This window comes from Citrus clementina, unplaced genomic scaffold, assembly GCF_000493195.1.
Source record: "Citrus clementina cultivar Clemenules unplaced genomic scaffold, Citrus_clementina_v1.0 scaffold_4, whole genome shotgun sequence".
Taxonomy (NCBI): domain Eukaryota; kingdom Viridiplantae; phylum Streptophyta; class Magnoliopsida; order Sapindales; family Rutaceae; genus Citrus; species Citrus x clementina.
In genome coordinates, this window is record NW_006262274.1 from 2,867,384 (window position 1) to 2,886,691 (window position 19,308).

The 19,308-nt window shown below is 32.1% G+C and overlaps 1 protein-coding gene across 1 annotated transcript; it reads left to right on the plus strand.

Moving 5' to 3' along the window:
• Window positions 1-6,908: 6,908 nt before the first annotated feature.
• LOC18044474 (2-oxoglutarate dehydrogenase, mitochondrial) lies at window positions 6,909-12,447 on the plus strand. Its single transcript, XM_006435986.2, has 9 exons — window positions 6,909-7,099; window positions 7,618-9,185; window positions 9,368-9,594; window positions 9,671-10,003; window positions 10,425-10,671; window positions 10,794-10,922; window positions 11,000-11,215; window positions 11,466-11,589; window positions 12,066-12,447. Exons 2-9 carry the CDS (start codon window positions 7,635-7,637, stop codon window positions 12,302-12,304), a joined length of 3,066 nt encoding a protein of 1,021 aa, XP_006436049.1. The 5' UTR covers window positions 6,909-7,099; window positions 7,618-7,634; the 3' UTR covers window positions 12,305-12,447.
• Window positions 12,448-19,308: the final 6,861 nt, after the last annotated feature.

Genomic DNA, 19,308 nt, shown 5'->3' on the forward strand with positions numbered 1-19,308 from the left:
TGTATAAATTACCTTAAATTATGGCCAATACTTTGGATTTCGTTGAATGTATTGTGGAGTTTCATCAAAATTATCAGGTGCTCTAATTTTTTTACTAGCTAACTTCATCATTACTTTTAAAACATGTTCAAATTGACGGCTCACAGTCTCACCTGAATGTTGAAATTTTTCTTAAACCATTCGATTTCCAAGATTGTGCCCTAAGATCATAAAAAAACATACTTACAACTTCTTCCAGGTTCACACCTCTAGTAGTTGTTAAACCGTAACTTCTTAATCTATTACATAATTTGCAAAATACATGCTTTTCCATCCAAAACATTTCATGGCAACGTCAATCATTGCCATTAAGTACCTCCATAATAAATTTCCATCATGTATGAGGAGAATTTCTACATGACTCTTTAACTAAAAAATTAATATGATAGTATACCATTGTTCTTGTAACAGTTAGGATAATTTCATCAACATCTTACCATTTCTAGCTGCTTGTTCCAAATATTGTTCATTGGTGTCATCATCTGAATCACTTGATGACATTATGTAACAAATACAAGATAGAAAATGATAAATAGCTTTACTCAAGAGACTTTTCAAAATGATTGATATTTAAAGAAAAAATAGCAAACTTAATTTGTCTTTTTTTTTCTTTAAAACATAAAAATGAAATCTAAAAAGGAAATGACAAATCTTACAACTTTAGCTTTGAATCAGACAAAACAAGAGAGCTAACAAAAAAAAAAAATCATCGTCTAATGATAACATAATAGCAAAGACGAGTTTATAAAAGTTGTTACAAATTTAAAAAAAAATCCTGAAATAATACATTAATCCAAATTAATATAAAAATACTAGTACAAACTTAATTAAAAAAGAACTAACATAGAAATACTAGCACAAAATAGTTTCTAAATTTCATATGTCATCTTGTTGATCCTCAACCACTTAAGTTGATACTTCGGCTCACTCAAAGCAACAAAAGTCTCTCTATTTGCCTTTTTGTGAACAAACGAATGCCCAACTTAAATAGAGGAGACATTGGCTAGCATCCTGGAAGTGTAGCTAACTTGTCAAGAACCTCCTAAACACTACAACCGTGCTTATTCTTAACTGCCTCACAAAGTTCATGAAGTTGTTTGGTCAACTTAGATGAAATAGATCTTTTCATGTTAACTTTCTTTAATTGCTTTCTTCTAGGTGGAATCTTTTCCAAACGGTCACTACATCCTATTTTATCATGGTTGACTTCTTCAAAATTTGCACTATCCACCGGAGCAATGTCATCCTCAATAATATTTTCAAAACTAGAATGATTGCATAAACGAGGTGTTACACCAGAAGTTGGTGCCCAAGCTTTTGCTCCCATTGCTGTAACATCACGAAATAATTCATCTAACATAAAAGCATGGTCTAGTCCCTTAATTCAAATTTTGCAGCTTCTGAGTGTTTCTGTTATTATAATTTTAGAATTAGTGACATAAAAATTTAATACATGAATTAAACTTAAAATAACTTGAATTTAAATAACCTACTTGTAACTTTGCCTCCCACCATTCATTTATACCTTCTATTGTTTGTCTCTCCATATTCCAACCTAGCCATGTTTCTCCCCTCACCAATGCATCCCATATCTGCTACTCTTTCTTCACAATATCCCAACGGTTCCTATGTTGCTTTCGATCATAATTTTTATTGGTTGCCGCTATGAAATTTTCTATAAGATATTTCTAACTTTGCTTACTTAAATGTGTTCCACTTTTATTACCAACTCTCACTTGCTCCACAACCAAATTAAGCCAAATTTCATGTGATTTTGGATCCCAAATAGCTTTGGATTTTCCTTGGGAGACACCATCAGTTGTCATATAATTCTAGCTAAAGGTAATAGATATTTATCAATAGACATATCAACAATACCAAATCAGAGCAAGAATAATAGAAAATCAATAAACACAAAAGAATATAAAAAAATTCGGCAAAATAATTCCAGTAACTAATGCCACAGCTACCAATATCTTCAAAATATTAAATATCTATTGTTGTAATTTTAATTTCAGTTACTTGTTACTGCACATGCATGTCATATAATATGCAGATCAAACAATATTCTTCATTTTGAACAACTCAAACTAAATGCAATTCCTCACTTTACATTCTGAACAATAACATTTCTATATGCCGACATGAATAAAAACTCATGTGAAATAAACAAAAACTTTATAAATTAACAATACAAAATTAATTAAATTTCATTTGCAAACTTAACTTCTACTCCATATTCCATCAATTCTCAAAACATTATTTTTCGTTCCAAGTCAACTTTATAAATTTACTTAAAAAAAATTTAAATAAAGCATAACCGAATGGATAAAGAATCAAAGCAAAATATTTCCGTATATATATACACAATGGTTCTCCTACATGGACGGCCGCGTTAGCTTTAAAATGCGGATATCAAATTATGGCCGTTGGATAAATCTAACAGTTGCAAGCATTTTAGAGGTTATTGACAGTATTTTTAATTATTTTTTTAAAAGAGAAAAGAAAAATCACGTGATATTACTTTTTTTCCTTCTCTTTCACTCAATCTCAAACATCAAAACAAAATGTTTTAATGAACGAAGCTAAAACATTTTCCTTCTCTTATAAGCCACATTTCTTCTTCGTGGGTGTCCACATTTTATTTTTTATTTTTTTGCTTGTTTGAGCAAATGTAGTTACTACATTTTTGTTTCGGGTGAGTTAGTACTTAGTTTATTTTTTCTTGTTTGACTCGGTACCTAGTTGAGTTGTTTGGTTGACTTGTGGTGAGTTTTAGCTGCTTTGGTTAACTCAGTACCGAGTTGTGTTAGGCTTGGTTATTTATGTAGACTTAATGCTGAGTTTGGTTTTCTTGTTATGAGTTGATTTGTTTTTGGATGACTCAGTACCAAGTTAATTACTTTTCTTCTTTCATTTTTTTTAAATGATAAGAAGCCTTTTGTTTTCTATTTCAGCTAATGGATTCTGAGAATATGGGTGATCAATCAAGCGGTGGGGAAACTTTGTGCTCACCTAATGTAGCTTCTGACTATAAGTCACATAAAGGGCAAGAATTTGATAATTCAGAAGAAGTTTTTGCTTGTTACAACAAGTATGCCAATGAGGTTGTTTTAGCATTAGAATTCATTATAGTCAAAGAAGTAAGGATAGTAACGAAATATTAAAGGAGTATGTGTGCTTTTTTTTAAAAAAAAGAAATCATTGCAATCAAGTGCTTGCGTGGGTAATGGGTTGAAAAGGCGTCGACCTATAGTACGTGATGGTTGCGGTGCAAAACTTGCAGTGGTGAAGTCAAAATCAGGTAAATATATGGTTAGCGTATTTGTTGAGAATCATAATCACTCATTAACAACACCTCAAAGAAGACATCTACTGAGGTCTCATCGGTCTGTTTCAGAGGTAAAGAAATGCTTGAGTCAACAGTTTGCATCAGTAAATATTCAAACACATCAGCAAATTAGTTTTTTTAAAATACAAGCTGGGGGCTTGCAGAACATGGGTTGTATGGAAAAAGATATTTATAGTCATAAAAAAAATTAGAGAAATGAATTAAAAGAGCATGATGCATCTTTGTTGTATGACCATTTTCTAGCCGAGCAAGAAAAAAACCCATCATTTTTTTTTCAAAATTAAGTTTGGAACTGATAATCAAATAACTGATTGTTTCTAGGCTGATGCAATAAGTCGGCGGGCATACAAGTTTTACGGAGATGTAGTTGTGTTTGATACCACGTACAACATGAATTGTTATGGTATGATTTTTGCACCAATAGTTGGAGTGAATAACCATGATCAAACTATTGTTTTCGGTAGTGCATCTCTAAATGATGAGACTACAGAGTCATTTGTTTAGCTATTTGAGCAATTTAAGGAAGCTATGCTAGGTGATGACCCAAAAATGATCATCACTTATCAAAATCCTGCAATAACAAAAGCTATTCATCAAGCCTTGCTGAACACTTATCATAGATTTTGTAGTTGGCACATTTTAAACAAAGTTTTCTGAAAAGTTAAATACAGTGGTGTATCAAGATCATTATCGGCACTTTCAAAAATGCATTTGGGAATAAAAAACCACTAAAGAGTTTGATGCAATGTGGATGGATGTTGTTGAGAAAGCAGATTTGATTGAAAATGTTTGGCTACATGGAGTGTATCAAATCATATCAAAATGGATGCCTGCATATGTCAAACATGATTTTTCAGCTGAAATGTCAAGTAGCCAACGTGCTGAGAGCAATCATGCATTCTTCAAGAGGTATGTTTCGAAAAAGAATTCACTTATTGACTTTGTTTTTTTAATTTAATCGAGCACTTGCACGACAATGTCATGAGGAGCTAATACTTACCCATAAAGACATTAATGAAATGCCATTGTTGGAATTGCCACTAAATATGGAGAAGCAAATGGCTGGGATTTATATACGTGATATTTTTTATAAGTTTCAATCTGAATTATGGGATAGCTTGTCACATCTGATTGAGGTTGTGAGTGAGGATGAAGAAAATAGGATATATAATGTTGTGAGTGAAAAAAAAAGATGTTTATAACGTGCACAAAGTCATTCGCGACAAAAATATAAATTTTGTTTCATGCATTTGCAAGAATTTCAATAATAAAGGTATCCCCTGTAAACACATTATAGCCTTATTGAAGAAATTGCAAGTTACTTTGTTACCTGATGCTTATATTTTGAAGATATGGACTAAAATAGCCAAACTAGAGAAGGTTGTGGATGATGATGGAGAAGAAATAAAAGATTGTAAGGACAAATCGTTACTCTTGCGGAGGACCAAGTTGTTTCATTTTGCTTCAGAGGTGATTGATCAAGTTGTTTCAAGTGAAGAATCAAGTCAAATGTTCATTGATAGCTTAGAAAATCTATGAAAAAAAGTTAAGTCAATAATGAATAGTTGTAAAAATGGGGAAGTTTTAGGAAACGATAGTTTTATTCGACAACCACAATTCAATGAACCACTTGAAGTCAGGTTTAAAGGGTGTGGCAAACTAATTAAAGGAAGAAAAGAAAAGGCAAACGAGAAGGCGAAAGAGAAAGGTAGGCGTTACAATGGATGTGGACAAGTTGGTCAATCCATAAGAGAAACTGTTAAATGCTTCTCACTAGGTAAATATGTCTTTTATTTGGGATAATAATTCTTTTTGACTTTGTGCATTTTGCTAATAAGTTATTTTTTTATATGATTTAGATATATGGTGGATAGGGAACCAAATTTGAATTTGTTGAAACTCTTATTCTTCCAGAGATAGTATCTATTTATTAAAATTTGCAATTTACTATATTAGATTTGTATGAATTTAATGTCTCTTGTTAAAAATAAGATTAACTAAATCTTTTTATTTGACTTATTGTTACAAGATGATGGATCTTTATATAGTAGATGTCAAATTATGAAGATTGTTGACGTTTAAAAGATACTAAATTGATGCAGAATTTTGTGTGCACCGTTGCACTTTTTTGTTTGTGCAAATTAAGATCATCATGACCATTTGCAGATTCTGGATTCAGTCAATATCAACTGTAAAGAACATAATTCCAAAATCAATATACACTTTTTTTTTTTTATAAGAATATACACTTGTTAACTGCAAATAAATTCTCATATTTGCAAGATTGAGAAGTACAAGAAAAAATAAATCCAGTGACGAGTCAAACAAGAAAAAATAAATTGAGTACCAAATCACTCAAATACATCAATGTATTGGCTGCGGCTGCCTTTGCTCAAATAAGCAGAAAAGAAGAAAAAAATTGAAATTTGGACATATACGAAGAAGATGGAAGGTGGCTGAGAGCTTTATTGGAGCATTGGTTGATTTTCTTCACTAGAGTTTTTCATTTTGGCTTCAATACAGTGATTTGATTTGGCTTGGATGTTTGAGATTGAGTGAAAGAGAATGAAATAAAGTACTATCACGTGATTTTGTTTTCTCTTTTTAAAAAAAAATTAAAAATATTGAAGGTGAGTCCATATCAATAGCCTCTAACATGCTTTCAACCGTTAGATTTATCTAATAGCCTTAAATTGATATCCGCATTTTGAAGCTAATGCGGGCGTCCGTGTAGGAGAACCACTGTATGTGTGTACACACACATTAAAAAATTAAAAATAAGATGTAAATAAAAATATGATATTACAAAAACAAATCTTTTTTTTTTTTTGATAGAAAAAAAAAAATCTTATTTGAAAGAAGATTGGTGTGGCAATTGTGCTCCTTTTTTTTTTTTTTTGTTGAACAATGAAGAGGCAAAACAAGAAAAATACTTAAGAAATAGGCTTTAAGGGTTTGAATATAAATGTAATATTTTTTTGTTCCTTTGTTAATTTAAAGTTAATTTAAGAATTATAAAAAGTGTAATAAATGAGAAAATAGTTTCTCAAAAAGTTTTTTGGGAAAAGTTAAAATTCCTAACTTCTCCCCCAAAGACTTTTTGAATTAAAAAAATGACTTTTGGTTTGACGCCTCAATAGCTCTTAAAGATATTTTTTAATTTTAAAAATAAAAAAAAGAGCTTAATTAAGCTAAATAATTTTTTATTTAACAAATCAGTAGTAATTAGCATCTTTCTTAGCAAAATAATTTTTTTGGCTAAAAAATAATGTAAAATTTTTTTAAAGTACTGGAACCTACATATTTTTGAAGAGGCTGTATGTTACAAGTTGTAACTTAGAATAATTTTTTTTTTCATGTAAATCATTCAAAATGGCTTTAAAAATTCTAAGAATATATCGTTTAGTGACTTAAAAGTAATTGAAAAAATGGATTCTTTATAAACTTCAATTAAATCAAAATAATGATTTTTTTTCCAAATAATCATTAAATTATTACTTTTGAACACTTCAAAATTTGACCACTTCAAAAACTACGAAAAAATTCGAACACGTGGATGAAAAAATTAGCTCAATGTTAAAATTCTTCTCACAGCCCACACTCGGTCCAAATTACAGCTAAACTGACGTGCCGTCGTTGATCGTTCGTTGAGACGCCGTCGCCGGTATTGCAGCCTCTGTCTTCTCTCTTACACTTCACGTCATTCAGGTACGTCATGTCATCCCCTCTGTCACTTACTGTGCTTGCTACTTGTTTCGTATGGCTTCGGTTTTTTTTTTTTCGTGATGAATAAGATTTTTTTTATTATGATTAAAATAAATTAATTTTAGTTCTTATTGTTCTATGAACTATCTGACATTGATTAAAACTATTAATTTTATTTAATTTGTAATTAATTTTAGTTTTCTCCTAACTGAAATCTCGCCTCTCTCAGTCTATTTTGTTTGTCAGATGCAAAAATGAACACTAAAAATTTCTACTTCGAATGTTCAAGCATTGTGGATCAAAGAGTCATTCTTTTGATTCGGATGATCTTATGATTACTTGCTAATGCTGGTTTGTTTACATTATTTGTGAATCAGATATGACAAGAATCATTATAAATTTAACTTGCTATGTGCTTGATGCTAATTATTATCTAATATGATATTTGCAGTAAAGTTATCTGTTTTTGATATTGTTAATTAAGGGTTTTTATTGTTTGGTGAATTGGATTTATTTTACAGAGTGAGGATTGATAGTTATGGGGTGGTTTAGAGCTAGTTCAGGCGTGGCAAAGCTTGCCATTAGGAGGACTCTATCTCAGGGTTGTTCTTATACAACAAGGGCGCAGGTCTTTCCTTCACGATCCCGGTGTTTTCATAGCACGGTTTTAAAATCAAAGGCACAGTCTGCACCTGTGCCGCGCCCTGTACCTTTATCTAGGTTGACTGATAACTTCTTGGATGGCACTAGTAGTGTTTATTTAGAGGAGCTCCAGAGGTCCTGGGAAGCTGACCCGAATAGTGTTGATGAGTCCTGGCAAAATTTCTTTAGAAATTTTGTGGGTCAGGCTGCTACTTCTCCTGGAATTTCAGGCCAAACAATTCAGGAGAGTATGCGTTTGTTGTTGCTTGTGAGGGCTTACCAGGTTAATGGTCATATGAAAGCAAAGTTGGACCCATTGGGGTTGGAAGAAAGAGAAATCCCTGATGACTTGGACCCAGCTTTTTATGGATTTACAGAAGCTGATCTGGATAGGGAATTTTTTCTGGGGGTGTGGAGTATGGCTGGATTTTTGTCAGAGAATCGTCCTGTGCAGACGCTTAGATCCATATTAACCCGGCTTGAGCAGGCTTATTGTGGTAGTATTGGGTTTGAATACATGCATATTTCAGATCGCGAGAAATGTAACTGGTTGAGAGACAAAATTGAAACCCCAACACCAATGCAATACAACAGGCAACGCCGTGAGGTTATTCTTGATAGGCTCGTATGGAGTACACAATTTGAGAACTTCTTGGCCACTAAGTGGACAACAGCAAAGAGGTTTGGGCTTGAAGGTGGGGAGACTTTGATTCCTGGCATGAAGGAGATGTTTGATAGGGCAGCTGATCTTGGGGTTGAGAGCATAGTTATTGGAATGCCTCACAGAGGACGACTTAATGTGTTAGGTAATGTTGTTCGAAAACCACTTCGTCAAATATTTAGTGAGTTTAGTGGTGGTACAAGGCCTGTAGATGAAGTTGGGCTCTACACTGGAACCGGTGATGTTAAGTATCACCTGGGAACTTCTTATGATCGGCCAACTAGAGGTGGTAAGAGAATTCATTTATCTTTAGTTGCCAATCCAAGTCACTTGGAAGCTGTGGACCCAGTTGTTATAGGGAAAACTAGAGCAAAGCAATACTACTCCAATGATATGGACAGGACCAAGAATATGGCTGTTTTGATTCATGGGGATGGTAGCTTTGCTGGTCAAGGTGTAGTTTATGAAACTCTACATCTGAGTGCACTTCCAAATTACTCAATTGGTGGTACTATACATATTGTGGTGAACAACCAAGTGGCATTCACCACTGATCCAATGTCGGGGAGATCCTCTCAGTACTGCACTGATGTTGCCAAGGCTTTGGATGCACCTATTTTCCATGTGAATGGGGATGACATGGAGGCAGTTGCTCATGTTTGTGAACTTGCAGCAGAATGGCGGCAGACATTTCATTCAGATGTTGTGGTTGATTTAGTGTGTTATCGTAGATTTGGCCACAATGAGATTGATGAGCCATCTTTCACCCAGCCCAAAATGTACAAGGTTAGTTCTTTTATAAATTTGAGGCTCAATCTTGCTCAACTTCTTGTAAATTTTTATTCCATAATTTTAATTTTGCCTTGTTGTTTTATACTGCTATTGTAGCATATCTTTCTATTCTCTTATTATGGTCAATTCTTATGAGCCAGCCAATCTCATATTTATGATTTAATGGATGCTAACAGATCATTCGGAGTCATCCGTCATCTCTTGAGATCTACCAAAATAAACTCTTAGAATGTCAGCATGTGACTCAAGAAGACATTAATAAGATACAAGAAAAGGTCAATAGAATCCTTAGTGAAGAATTTGTGGCCAGCAAAGATTATGTTCCAAACAGAAGGGACTGGCTTTCAGCATATTGGTCTGGGTTCAAGTCACCTGAACAGCTTTCACGCATTCGAAACACTGGGTATGTTGGTGGTTCCGTTAGATATAGGTTTTCTTTGCTGTCTCCAGCTTCTTTAGTTTGTTTCGATGTTTTGCAGGGTAAAACCAGAGATCTTGAAGAATGTTGGCAAAGCAATCACGACTCTTCCAGAAAATTTTAAGCCTCACAGGGGGGTAAAGAAGGTTTATGAACTGCGTGCACAAATGATTGAAACAGGAGAAGGAATTGACTGGGCACTTGGGGAGGCCCTTGCATTTGCTACTTTGCTGGTAGAGGGTAACCATGTGCGGTTGAGTGGTCAAGACGTGGAGAGAGGTACATTCAGTCACCGGCATTCTGTGTTGCATGATCAAGAAACTGGGGAGCAGTATTGCCCACTAGACCATGTGATGATGAATCAGGATGCGGAAATGTTCACTGTGAGCAATAGGTAATGCACCATACTTTTTCAAGTTTTGTCTTTTGTCTAGTTTGCGCTCTGCTCTCAAATTTTCATTTATAAATTCTCTGTTATAAGATCTATTTCAACATAAAGTTAGCAAAACTTATCTGTTTTACATATGCTTTAATGCCAACTGCTCAACTTATGTAGATGCTTTATTGCATTTTTTTAGGTCCATACTGATGGATGAATATGGTATAAATTGAACAAAAATTCTTTTTATTTTTTCTTTAAATTGAACAAAATTCTTATTTCTGATTTTGGAGTAGAGTATTTTTGTGGAATAAATTCTTTCTGCTTGCTGGCAGTCAAAAAGTGGATCACGTTTCCTTAAACGCCTAATAATTTTTGACAAATGGTATTTGCTCATTGTTGTTACTTACATTTGAACCTTTCCTTTTTGGTACAGTTCTCTCTCAGAGTTTGGTGTTCTTGGCTTTGAATTGGGTTACTCTATGGAAAATCCAAACTCATTGGTAATGTGGGAAGCTCAATTTGGTGACTTTGCTAATGGAGCACAAGTAATTTTTGATCAGTTTGTAAATAGTGGGGAGTCCAAGTGGTTGCGCCAATCTGGGCTTGTTGTGATGCTCCCTCATGGTTATGATGGTCAAGGCCCTGAACATTCAAGTGCACGATTGGAGCGGTTCCTTCAGGTATTTTCCTTCAGAGGATTTTTATCATCCTTCATTTTACTAATTTGACTGTGATGTTTGAATCTTTTTATAAGGGGAACAGGGATGATCAACCCTACTAACATATATGTTTATTGTGGTAGATGAGTGATGACAATCCATATGTTATACCTGAGATGGATTCAACTCTTCGGACTCAAATCCAAGAATGCAACTGGCAGATTGTGAATGTTACAACTCCTGCTAACTACTTCCATGTTTTGAGGCGTCAGGTGAGTACAACTTGTTTAATCATTAATCACTTTTCACGTTTTCTTATGTCTATATGTTTCCTGTTATGTCTTTGCAGATCCACAGAGAATTTCGTAAGCCTCTCGTTGTGATGTCACCCAAAAATCTGCTTCGTCACAAGGAATGCAAATCAAATCTTTCTGAGTTTGATGATGTACAAGGTCACCCAGGTTTTGACAAACAAGGGACTAGATTTAAACGGCTTATAAAGGATCAGAATGAGCACTCTGATCTTGAGGAGGGTATCAGACGTCTGATTCTTTGTTCTGGAAAAGTGAGTTCTGCTGTTTGTGTTGCTCTGTATTTTTTCTATAATTTTGGTGAGTTAATTCTGGGTTTCATTTGGTAGGTCTTGTAGACATATGTTACTTCATATCTTCCAACACATTCAGGACATCACTATTCGATGTGTTGCCTATGCAGGCACCTTGATTATGGCCAATGAAAATTGATACAAGATCGGCTTGATTAAGTTTTTGTAGAGATTGCTATTGACGCAACATTCTTGCCTTCTTTGCTTGCAGGTCTATTATGAGCTTAATGAAGAGCGAAAGAAGCACAGTGCAAGTGACATTGCTATTTGTAGGGTGGAACAGCTTTGTCCTTTCCCATATGACCTTGTCCAGCGGGAGCTTAAACGATATCCAAGTATGTTTTCCAAACTTTCAAAAAGGGGAGATTGTGCATCATTCACATTATTGAAGCCATTATATTTTCCCCATTTTTCTTCTATTTCCTTTACTTGATGTTTCTGTTGGACTTGGGAGCAAAATAATCTCGGCTTTCTTTATTACACATCAAAATATAAATTCTACAGCATTATCTGGTTGAGCTATTCATATCAGTGATATTGATAGATAAAAGTTACATGAATTGTATTTTTTATAATGCCAGAGTAAAGCTTATCTAACCAAATAATTTAAATCCAAGAAACTAATGCAAATCTTTTCCAAGTTCCGCCTTGGATTCTGTTGTCTTATGCTGCTGATTAAATGGCAGAAAAGTTTTTAGATAAACTTCTTGAAGTCCTCATATTTGCTGCTGGGTAGTTTATGGGTCTCTCATTTTAAGCAAATTTCTATTGAAATATGAGGCTGACTAATGTCCTACTTTGATTCTTTTAGATGCCGAGGTTGTTTGGAGCCAGGAAGAGCCAATGAACATGGGTGCGTATACCTACATTGCACCTCGCCTTTGCACTGCCATGAAAGCAGTGGATAGAGGAACCATGGAGGACATCAAATATGTTGGCCGTGCTCCATCTGCTGCCTCAGCCACTGGCTTCTATCAGGTTCACGTTAAAGAACAGTCTGAGCTAATGCAGAAAGCCATTCAACCCGAACCAATTGGTAATCCTTTCTGAAGTCTAATAAACCCTTGAGACCAGTATAAGAAGATTTTTGACTGCACCCAGATAAAACAAGCTGTGCAGTCTGAATTCTTCTTGAAACCTTTATTCCGCACATTTATTTTGATGTTTGCAATACATTTTTGCCAATTTGTCCATCGTTTTGTATCCGTAGTCATCATCTCCCCTTCTTCGTCACGATACAAAACAGTAAATGTACGGGGTCACCGTAAATCGTGTCAATTATGAAATTTTTCGCTACACTTCTTAAGTTTTCTTAGCTTACATCTTATATTTTTAATTCTCCAAAGAACTAGAGGAACATAACAATAACATGAGACCTGAAAGATTTTACAAAGAATTTGGAGAATGTAAAATTTATCGATATATGCGCATGCTTATAGGGGCCCTGAAAATCTGAGATGTTTATTTGTTTATTACTGGTGATCTGCAGCTCTTTGCTGAAGAAAAGTAGAGATACAGAAGGTCCCCTTTTTTTTTTTTCAATTTTTTGTCTTTTCCGAAAAATGTGTTTAGTAAAAGATTTTTAACTGTTTTTTTTTCTATTTTTAATATTTGAAGTGGCTCTCTCTGTCTCTCTCTTTCACTTTTTCCCCTTAAATTGGTAAGACATAAATGGTGATGATTGTGATAAGAATCAAACTAAAGGTGAGAGGAGTGATTATCACAATTTTAGCTGATGAATTGAAATATTGATTTTCAATCAACATTAGTATTGATTTTGAACCACTCTTTACAAATAAATCAAATTTCCATAATCATAATTGTAATATATATTTTTTTTCATGTTTTGATCTTTGCAAAAGCTGAGCCTTTGTGCTTATGAATCAATAATCAATAAGAGTGAATTTTATTTTTGTATATCATTGTTTAAAAAAAATACAAGCTTTCAGATTGATTTGTTATAAAAAAAAATAATAAAAGAGAATGACACTTAGTCTCGAATTCACTTTGTTAGTCTCGAATTCACCTTATTATTTAGGTTGCTAAACATTTTAACATACGGACCGATAAAAACTTTTGAAAAATCCATCAAATTAGACTAACTATAAGGAATAAATAGTAAAAGAACTTAAAACTATATTTTTTCTCTTGTACTATCTTAATGTTTGAGATGTAATGAGAACTTTAAAAAAAATTAAGAATCTATATATTTATATAAAGTTGGGACTATAAGAGGTGATGTAGTATCACCATTTCTCATTTTTGTATATTCTCTATTATCTAATAAATAGAGAAATTTTCTTTTAGATTTGACTTTTCATCTTCTCATAATTAATATTAAGGGTAAAAGCTTCTTTAGTCCCTATATTATGATGTTAGTGTCCATTTAGTCCCTGTATTTTTAAAAACACCTCAAAACGTCACTGCTACTAAATATTGACACTCATGCCATTATTTTTTATTATTTTTAACTTATTTTTACAATATTACACTTTTACAATAATGTTTCTTTTTTGGATATTAATAAAAAATTAAATTATCAAATTAAACTCAAAAATAAAATAAAAACAAAAAAGTTATATATTAATTTTTGTGGAAGCTCACGTATGTTTAAAAAATTAATATTGTAAAAAATTACATTATCAATTGTTTTTAAAAAATTAATATTTTAACTCAAGAGTGTGTTCCACAAAAATTAATATATATATTTTATTTTATTTTATTTTATTTTATTTTTTGGTGTTAAACTGGTAATTTATTTTTTTCTTTTTAATAATGTCTAAAAAATTATTATAAAAGGACAATATTATAAAAATAAGTTAAAAGGAACAAAAGATAATGGCAAAAGTGTCAATAATTTAATGGTATGGATGATTTGAGGTATTTTTAAAAATATAGGGACTAAACGAGCTTTTACCCTAATATTAATATTAGGGCAAAACTATGGTACCACAGTGGTACCATACTACAGTTGGATCTAACCATTAGATCCTGCTCTAGTGACCACTATGGGCTGGATCTAGCTGCAGCTGTGGTATGGTACGACTGTGGTACCATAAATAGACCCTTAATATTAATATTAATATATTTATATAAAGTTGAGACTACAAGAGGTGATATAGTATCACCATTTCTTATTTTTGTATATTCTCTATTATCTAATAAATAGAGAATTTTTCTTTCAGATTTGACTTTCCATCTTCTCATAATTAATTTGACTGTTATTACACAATTAATATGTAACAATTCATCAAAATGCCCACTATCTTCTCTATTTGAAACATTCTTGATCATAAATTAAACAATTAAGCAATAATTTATAAACATTTTTAATCACTCTTCTCCTCTGCCTTACCTTAATTTATAAATAGCAACAAAATAAACTAATATCTCACGTAAACATAAACACAACATAAAAGAACAAAAAATAGCAATGGCTCTAAAACATGTGCTTTTCATTTGGCCCTCACTTGCCTATCATGGCAAATATTGCAAATGCAACTAGCATGAATGATCGCCTCAACAACAATATGAAATCAGGCTATAATCTTACAACAAGACTTGAAGTTAGTGGAGGCCTAATGAAGTACTAGAACGCGTTAATGGAACTAAAATCATGCTCAAATGAGATTGTTATATTCTTCCTTAATAGCCAGGTTGATATTGGCCCTGACTGTTGCCGCGCTTTTGATATCATCACATATAATTGCTGGCCTGCAATGCTCACCTCTATCGGATTTACTGCCGAAGAAGGGAACATACTGAGAGGCTACTGTGATGTATCTTCTGCTCCTTCTCCAGGTGGCCTCGCGGTAATATATCAGCCTCAGGTTTCCAAGGTTTTGTCTCAAACAATGTGCATCTATAACACTTCTATTTCCTTAGTGTTAATTTAGTTAATGCAATTTTAAATAATTAAAAAAAATTATTTTATTTTAGCTTTGCTTTATTTTTTTCATGTTTTTTTTGGAAGTCTTGCCTCTTAATCAAATCGAATAAATAGTTAAAAGTATAATAGGAACAAAATGATAATACAAAATTCTTTTTTTAAAGCTGCGCGAAGCACAATTCTATTTCCTAGTCCGAGTAATAAATATGAGAAATATTATGGACCAAAATGTCATTGTCCCAAATAAGAATTGAACATAAAAATATTGGTTTATATCTTGCATTCTCTATTATTCATGCTTTTATACTGCGCTATGTGAACACTGAAGTCTAAAAAATTTTGTGAACCCTTAAATTGTTTATTTGCTTGTTTGTTTGTAATTACTTTATTTTTATTTGCTTTCAAGATTTTTTTTTTTGGTTAAGTTTAATAACCTATGTTCGATTTCTTTTGAGGTAGGGACTAAAAATAATTAATTTAGACTTTGCTTATATTTATTTATTTTCTTTAAAAAAAAGTAGTTTCTTAGTATATGATTTATAGATTAGATTAACAAAGGAAGGAAGTTTCAAATTTGTCTTTCAATTATTTCTTGAGAAAGAAAGATGTATAAATAAGGAAGCAACAAAATGATGAGAAAGTATCCCTCCACAAGTTATGTACTTATAAAACAAGGTTCTAATTCCGTGGAGAGGGATATCTTCAACGAGCATTACAAAATTTTGAGTTCCTCACGTTGAGGTTTCTGTAATTTTTGCGTCTGCCAGTTATCAATGCTCGAACGGCATCTATATTACAAGTACAATTATACTTCTATATTGAAGTAGAGATGTAGACTCTACGTGATATTGAGGAGGTGCTGTAACTTTTAAACAATAGTTGTTATAAAAAAGGATATAATTATAAAATAAAAATTAATAGTATGTAATAAATATAATTTTTAAATAATAATTTTGACAAAATTAGTAAAGACATATAGATTTTTCATCATATAAATAAAAAATCAAATCAATTTATCTTCCAAGTTACAACAAGTAGTATTCACTAAATATTGTAGTGCTAAAACTTTTTAAGTTATAGTTTCCAACCTCAATCCTAAACAAGATAGTAGTTGTTTACTTATTATAATATTATTAATTACTTAAGAATGCACAATAACAGAAAAAAGAAAGTTTTACAATTCTAACTTTGTCTTAACCAAGAGCAATAATACAGCATTAAAAAAAAGAGAGCAATAATTAAAAACCTTTAAATTGTGGAGGCCACCCAAGGCATTGAGTCTCTGACTTTGGGTTGTTTAACCAAAATGTATCAATTCAAAATATTAGTATCCGCTCTCCAAGTTTAGTGGTTAATAATGCACATAAACATGATGGGATTGGGCCATGCAGTTTTTTTATGTGGATCATTATTATCCATAGTTCTTCTAGTCATTATATTTTAAAAAATTAATAAGGATTTTTAAGAAAAAAATTTAAAATGTAAACGGGTCATTTTATTTCTGTGAAATCCAATAAATAAATGAAAAAAAAAGTTTTTCTAAGTATTTTTTTTCAGAAATTAATATAAATATCAAGTGATTCAACAATAAGAATTTTGGAAGAGTTATATTATCAGTTTAAGATTTATCTTCTAACCATAAGTACTCTTTCTTGGAACAGTATTGGCTAACCAGACATGAGAGTCTTATTGGAATTGGGATCCAAAAGAAACTTGGACATTTATTAATTGGACTATATTCGGTACTGAAGAAACAGTACAGTGCATAGGTTATAACAAAAATATATAAACAATAGGGGCCTACACGTAAAATGTACAAATCGGGTAAAATTTCAAGCAGTCCTTTAATTTCTTGGAATTCTTTTTGGGCCGGGGAGCGTGTGTTGTACATAGAACATAGCTCCACATTGCCCATGGACATTGTCCTCTCGTTTTATCTTCAAATTGTTAAGATATATAAAATAATATAATCGATTGATTTGCATGCTTTCATTTTGTTCATTCTTACCATCTGTTTCTGTAGAGAGCTGGAATGAACTTTAACGGACATGCATTTCGTTTTTAGCAAGAAAAGCAATGCGTGCAGTTAAGTGCCTTTTTTCAAGCATCCCCTTTAACGTATTTCTTGCTCGAAAGCATGATTCCGTTGCTAGAGATGAGGTCTTTATGGCATGGAGTCTTCTTTTAACTTGGACAACACTCAAATAATCTATATATATATATAATAACATAATTGCATCCAGCTTCAATACCAATATTCTTAAATTCTATTCCTTTCATACAACTTTTATCTCGTGCATATCGTTGAGACTATCTTTAATACTAATGTTGTTAATTTAGACTAGTTTAAATTCTTTTTCGGTTTAAATGATTTATGAGTCACGAGTCAATATTTTGTGTTTCCATCAGAGCCTTCGTGTGTAAACTCCTTTCCTTTTTCTTTTTTTTTTTCAAAGATGTTGACCCATTTTTAAACACATGTCGGAGCCTGTTAATATTTGCTTTTAATATGTACTTATGTTGAGCTTTTATCTATAAACTTAAGCTAGTGGATTGAGTTGTTTCTCTTATCCATATGTATATTATAATTAATTTAACATTTAAGAACGTATATAAAAAAAAACGTTCTTATTTGGTGCGGATGATTCACAAGGATTCTTTGTATAATGAGTTATTGATGACGTTATAGAGAAAGTTAGTTAATAGGGGAGAGAGTTCCCGAAATGGCATGAAGATTTAATTAATTAAGAACATTGTCACAGATATTGGATAAAGAACTACCAAAAAATATGTATATATATTCCAAGAATTTGCCCTTTTTTTGTGCTTAATTAACAATCGGCAGCAGAACTCAGGATTAGTAATTATATTACTATAAGATAGTGGTGAGTCCGATATTGACGATTGAGTTTAGGCTCGTAATGCCAGCTTTAGCGTTATATAGCAAATTAATTTAAAGCTAATCATCCCATTGACCTTGAAATGAGCTTATGAAGTATGAGACGGATTGCATTAATCTCAGTTAGTGCATAGAAATAGTTATATATATCATCAAATTAATTCATAACAAACTAAGACAAGATTCATGGTGCATGCCTAGTGGAATATACACTTTAATTGATACCCACACAATCTAATTTGAGCTTGAAACGGCTCCTCTTTTTCATAATTGTTTAAGAATTCATTCTCATTGGCAAGATTTTTGTAAATCAGAAGATGCAGTAGTCAGAATCTGGATTACACCAGTCAGTTAATTGTTTAATTATATATCCTCATATTTTTTTTCAAAGAATTGACTCCCAACGTTATGCCAATAAGGTAGATTAATGTTACAATGTCCAAGCCATGATAATGGCAGCATTAACAAATTGTCTGATTCGTATCATCCCATGTTTTTCAACCAATTAGGATATAATTTGATTGATGGATTCTGCTTAATATTCATCACAATTTTATAATGCGGCACTCATTAGAATTTATACCCAAAAAAATCTTAACTGAATATAAGGGGAATACCATGCTAGTTAACAAAATAAATAATAAAGTGGAATATATGCAGGCTAATTGAGCATATATCTACACTTGAAAAGAATGCTACTCAAAAACTTATCGCAATTGTATAAAGTTTGAAGCCTAATAGATTCAGTTAAATTTTATCTCATTATTCTCTATTTTTCAACTGTTGCACGTGTGACTTATTGTAATTTAAGTTAATTATAGCATATAAATATACTAATTTGCCTTTATTAAATTCAACGGCTATAGAAAAGTAAGGACAATGTCCCTTTGTCTGGTCTAGAAAAAATTCATTCATAACTCCTTATGTTTTATTCATTTTTATATAATAATATAGTTTTTATTTTGTTTTCTATGTCCCTAAATTAATCATATTTTCTTCAATTGGAGTTAGTGACTTATTTTATAAAATGAGTAGATTATATATTTATTGAATAAATTGAAATCATTAGAGGGCTAAAATGTTATTACTGCTTGAATTATTATAAAAATATCCTAATTGAAACCAAAGTATATGAGTATATTTTAATATCATCACTGGTATTATAGCAAAGCCTCTCCATAGTGATACTCTATATAAGAATAACATCTACTTTAATAATAATTATTTGTATGTTGTAAAAATTATATATTGTATCATATTAAATGT